We start from the raw sequence: 5,633 nt of genomic DNA, 5'->3' as shown, positions 1-5,633 counted from the left end.
TGTTTGGAATCAGCTGAATGAAAACGTTTGGGGCAGATTCTCAGTTGGAAAATTCAGGAAATGGGTGTTATCTGAGGGGAAAAAAACCACTGGGTAGAAGATGGAACTGTGGTTTGTAAATTAATAAGGTCTGAAAGAAGTACAGATAAATGGGGTTGTACTTTAATCCCATACTGCTTTCCTATACTCTCAAAAAAGAAAAATCTCTGGTTACATTCTGCAGATAAATCGTATTTCTTTGCCTGTGAAAAAGGTTCTGGTATAGTGGTGCTGGCAGCACCATGCTAGTAACTGGATCCATCCTTGGAGATAGCTGCATTGCGTATTGGTACTGGATAGTGAAATAACCTATATACATGATAGATGACTTGAGGAGGTTGGGGGGAAGCTCTGATTAGCACCTTCACATGCACAGAGTATGCTATATATATATCTGCTGAGTTATTTATGGGAAATCCTAGTGTAAATTCTGTCTGTCTGTCTGGAGCACAGGTTGGGTCTTATTTTGGCTCGGAGCTCTGCCCAGTGGACCTGGACCAGGATGGGGTGACAGACCTTCTTCTTGTGGGAGCTCCATTGTATCATATCCATGGGGAAGAAGGCAGAGTTTATGTGTATCATCTTGAGAAGGAGGTAAAGACACTGGTAGCAGCACTAACACTGATTTATGCAGCTCTTGCTGGGTGGGGGCTTCCCAATAGAAATCCTTCTGGGACTTTATGTTGGTGGTAACAAATTGGAGCCTGACCCTTGGTGCTTTCCATCTAGTCTCTGTATAAATCTATTTGGTATCTCATGAATTGTGTCTTGGGCTCAGAGGACTGCAGACTGAAATGATCTGTCCTGCCTCAGCTACTGGACTGTGAAAGACAAACTAATGGAAGTAAAGAGACTATAATGGCCTGATGTAGATTTATTACAAGGCCTGATGAAAAATAGATGTTTGTAAAATTGTTTCTGTCTCTTGTCCATGTCCTGGAGGACAAAGAAACCTACACCCTTGCATAGAGGATTCCTTGTAATGATTGCAATAAATGGATGTGTCACAGCTGCTCTTGGAGCTAATTCCTGAGAACTTTTGCAAAACTAGGGTCTGGGGAGGCCTACCAGCTATCCCCAGTATGCTAGAAGGGATGGGTAAATGTCTTGCACCCCAGCTCTAGTCCCTGGTCTTTGCCTTGAAATCCTGTGCTATAGAACATGCTGTTCCTAGTTATTAAAGACCAACTGGACTGAAACCAAACTTTAAAAGGGAGCTATCAATCTTCTGTTTAAAAAAGGAAAGGTAATTGCAGCCTTTTAAATTTGCATTTCAAATACTTTTACATTTTTAAGCAAAATACATGGCAATCTGTTCCTCCTTTGTTTTTCAGGGGTTCTCTGTTTCCCTTGCAAGAGCTGTTGGCATTGCTGATACTTCCCAAGCCTTGCTTACTCTGGGGAGGTGACTTGACCGAGTACAACTGAACAAGGACAGAATGCAATTTAACTGCAAATATAGACTAGTAAAATCTGTGCACAGAAGCTGCTGTGAAAGCTTGCTCAGGACATGTCTAGGGTGGCTGAAAACACCTGGTGGTCCCACCTCACATTCGAGCCATCCTTCAAAGGCCAAATGCTCCTCTGGCTTATACCTGGAAAAGCAGGCCAGAAAGGGTGATAGTCATCACTGTTGTTTGGTGTCTCTGTTGTTGCTAATGGTTTTACATGGGAGACACTCACAGAGTACAGAGATGGGCAGCAGCGCAAGATAGATAGGCAAGCGTGGGTGTTGGTCAGTAGGGAGAGGGATTACTGATTTTCAATTTCTCACTCATTTTTATTAATAATTCATCCCATGTAGACCCCCCCTCTGCTCCTGTTGCATCCAGAGTGTTCATGGGGAGGAATAAGACTCCCATCTGCATGCTGTCTGGGCCCTTGAACAGGAAAATGCCCTGTTGAAAGCTTTGCTGTTTATCTTTAACAAACACTGTCATTTTTCTTCATTAAAGAAACTGCTTTTGCTGCACTTGCTGCAACAGGAATAACCTCCGGGCTGTTTTTCAGAGTGGTTCATTCACCTCGGCAGGACACTTGCACGTCCAGCTGTCATCTGCTTTTGCAAGGTTTGGGTTTGCCCTGGCCAGCGTTGGAGACATCAATAGGGATGGGTATGTGGACATTGCTGTTGGAGCTCCCCTGGAAGATCAGCTTTCATCCTCTTCTGCTTTTGGCAGTGTTTACATCTTTAATGGCAATCATGATGGAATCAGGAGCCCCTTTTCTCAGGTAGGAGTGTCCTGCACGAATCCTGTGGCTTCAGTGGGGTAGAGAGCGCCTCCATATTCCTTGGCAAGTCTGCTTGTGCATTGCAGGCAGCGATTAGCTAGCTTTCCTGTACATATCAGAAATGTCACAGGGTGGCCCAGGGGGAACTATTGCATGTTGCAAAGATTTGGAGAAACAGCCCACCTTAGATCTACTGACTTCCTTTTCTTCCTCCAGAGGATAAGGGCAGTTGATGTTTCTCCACGACTCCAGTATTTTGGACAATCCATTGATGGTGGCTTTGACTTCACCGCCGATGGTCTCACAGATATCACAGTGGGATCATTAGGAAATGTTGTTGTGCTCCGGTAGGTGGAGATTGCTCCCTCACGGTCTTTCAGAAATTTTTAGATTCCAGGACGTGTAGTATCCATATCCTGGGTATTGTTCTAGTCGGGGTTAAGTGCCAGTGTAGACATACATGACTCATTCCAGCACCAGAAAGATTAAAGGAGCATTCTTTATTTCGTATAAATTCTGTATACAACTTAGAAGCTTTTTGCCTTTGAGCCTCCATGTATCAGTTATAAAATATGAATCAATTAAGACAGGCCCTGCTTTTCCCCTGTCTTTATGCCCACTGTTCTGTTGGTTCAGTTTGGGCCATTTACACAAGAAAAGAGTCTGCTCAAGGAGTGTAGGCTGTATGTAGACAGCTAAGTGGCTTTAAGGGAAGTACATTTTGACAAAAGATCAGACATAGTTTATCTTTTTACAAAGGGTGAGGTCATGGGTGCAATTGGTAGTCCATTTTCCAATTTGGAAAATAAATTGCAAAGGGACATTTGACAGTTTACACCACTGTGCATCTGATTTGACCTGGCAAACCCTATAGAGATAAAGGTACATGGTTTTGAAGCTCCTGGCTTGCTGTGTTGGTGGATTTTGGTCATCTGTGCTTCGTCGCTGTACACATAAAGGTCTCCTTGCACGTTGGACAGCTCTAGCCACCACTGGATATTCCCAGAGTAGGCAAGTCTGGCTCCACTTTGCCTGTCTGCTGAGATTTCTGAAAGGCAGAGAATATCAGATAAAAGGTCATGGGGGCAGTTGATTTTCCTTACTCTCTCTTGATAAGAGCTCCCACAATGTCCCCTGAAAAATATTAGTCTGTAAATTACACTTGCTTCCATTTCGTGTACTTACTCCCCAGCTCCCATTCTTTCCCCACTAGGTCCAGACCGATTATCAACTTTAACATCACTATGAAATTCACCCCAGAAGAAATATTAGTCTTGGACAACAGCAGCACCATTACAGCAGAATTGTGCTTTAGCATAATCTCACCACTAGAAGCATCCCAGCAAGGTAATGAAATGAGAATTGCATTGAGACTGTCATTTGCAGACCTGGCTATCTAAATGTTTGGCACTCGAGCCCCAGTGGCTGTTCTGTATGCTATATTTGTAATGTGTCTAGGTAGTGCTTAAGGGAAGAAGGATTATTTCTTCTGCTGGAAATCAAGGAGCCAGATTCACTTTTGAGGGAAGGCACAGCTTGACAGAGGCTAGTAGAAGCCCAGTTACTTAGAGCCACTCTGGCTACTGGAGTAAGTCTTTGCCCTCCCTGCTATCAAGGGCATCATTCATGGTTGCTTATCTTTTACCTGCCTGACTGTGGCAATGATGTGTATACCTGGTGAGAGGGTGCAGTCACACCCGAGGCAGAAGTATCCCATTTCTCAGTACCAGACATGAGATGTGATGCTTTTGGGTGTGGGAGAGGACATTTCGTGCACCTTTGATTGCCAGGTCAGCTGCATCTAAGAGCCTACAGCAGAGGGACTCACACATTAAAAGTGTGGGTACTTTGCTTGGTTTGGGGACAGAGCTTGAAAATTTACCACCTCATTTTGCCCCCCAAATTCAACCTGTGAGCGTACAACACAGAGTTCATGATTGCACTTCATTCACATTAGTTCCCCCCAAACTTGTTCTGCCTTTGCAAGAAACTCCAATCTGTGTTTCCAGGGAGTTTGCATTCACACATTCGCTACACAGTGGACTTAGACTGGAAAATGCAGAAGAAAAGAGCCCAGTTTGAGGATCAGAAAACCTCACTGAGTGAAGTCTTTGCCAATAACTCAACATGCTCTGAGCTGCAGTTCTATGTACTGGTAGGTGATTTGAGCACACTATGATGGGGTCACTTTTACAGCAGTGAATTGTCCATCCTTGCATTACACAAACAGCTGTTGGGGGAGACCAGTTGTGTCAACCAAGCAGATGCCCCAGGATTTCCCTTTGGAAAATGAAACATGAAAAAGCACAAAAGGGAACAGATTAGCTGTAGACTCTGACTGAGGACAAACCTGGTGTGTAACACAGGCAATATTGGGAAGGGATGGAGTTTTATTCCAGGAAGACTTGCTTTTAGGCCATAAGCAAAGGAGCCAAAAGGAAAAACTCCTTTTCTGAAGGGTCAAGCAGATTTTGCAGCCGAGGAGGGGATGCCTTGTATGCCAGTCCAGAAGTAGCTGGTAGGCCTACTTTATCTAACTCCAGGCCCTATTTACCTAACACCGCTCTTTACCTGTATGTGCGCACAGCTTTTGTAACGAGAGCACGCAGCATTGCAGCCTAGGCGGTTGTATGTGGGACTGTTCCCCAATCTCCCCTGAGCCCAATGTCACCTGATTTAAGTCATTTCACTGCTTCCCGGCACAGCATCTCCACCTGTAAATTAGAATGGTCTTCTTCCATGCTTGTAAATGGTTTGGAAATGTATGAATGAAAAATGTATCCAAGTGCTCAGTCTGATATTTTCCACCCTACTCCTCTAGAAAACTAGAAACAGGCAGCCTTCTCCAGTGCTATTCTGTGTCTGTTTCAGCTGACTGGAACAGCTTTGGGTGAATAAGGGATCGCTGAGTAACTGAACAGGAACATGTAGTTTCAAGGCACTGTCGAGAATTCTGGGATGTCGGCCGTCTTTTTCCTGACATCATTTGGAATAGGGGATATTAGGATGCAGGCCAGCCAGCCAGAGTGAGCGATGTACAAATGCTGCTTTGCATCCCAACAGCCCAGGCACCAGTCACAGCGACTTGTTTTTCTCCTTTGTTACAGCCATGTGACTATAACTGTTTCTCCAGCATTACTCTTAAAGTTAATTACCAGCTCCATTATGAAACGGAGATCGTGGATCATGCTGCTCCTATGCTGGATAGATACGGTGAATCTAACGTGTATTTTCAGGTAAATAAAAATCTTCTAGCCAGAGGCTGACCCTCTTCTTCTCTAATAATCAAACCCTTCCCCTTAAAAAAGGCTTGGCATTGTGTTTTTCTTGTCTTCTGCATGTCCCTTCCCCATCTCCCGCAG

The 5,633-nt window shown here is 44.4% G+C and overlaps 1 protein-coding gene across 1 annotated transcript in view; it reads left to right on the top strand.

The window, feature by feature from the left end:
- ITGAE (integrin subunit alpha E) overlaps positions 1–5,633 on the top strand; it is a 33,973-nt gene that overhangs the window by 16,373 nt on the left and 11,967 nt on the right. Inside the window, exons 15-20 of the mRNA XM_025214830.1 lie at positions 493–633; positions 2,050–2,271; positions 2,488–2,618; positions 3,485–3,618; positions 4,281–4,426; positions 5,379–5,507. Coding sequence (XP_025070615.1) covers positions 493–633; positions 2,050–2,271; positions 2,488–2,618; positions 3,485–3,618; positions 4,281–4,426; positions 5,379–5,507 — 903 coding nt within the window. The remainder of the gene's footprint in view (positions 1–492; positions 634–2,049; positions 2,272–2,487; positions 2,619–3,484; positions 3,619–4,280; positions 4,427–5,378; positions 5,508–5,633) is intronic.

Source organism: Alligator sinensis, unplaced genomic scaffold (genome assembly GCF_000455745.1).
Source record: "Alligator sinensis unplaced genomic scaffold, ASM45574v1 scaffold1801_1, whole genome shotgun sequence".
In the NCBI taxonomy this organism is placed as follows: Eukaryota; Metazoa; Chordata; order Crocodylia; family Alligatoridae; genus Alligator; species Alligator sinensis.
Note: the sequence above shows the minus strand (reverse complement) of the source record. Positions and strands in the feature narration are given on the sequence as shown.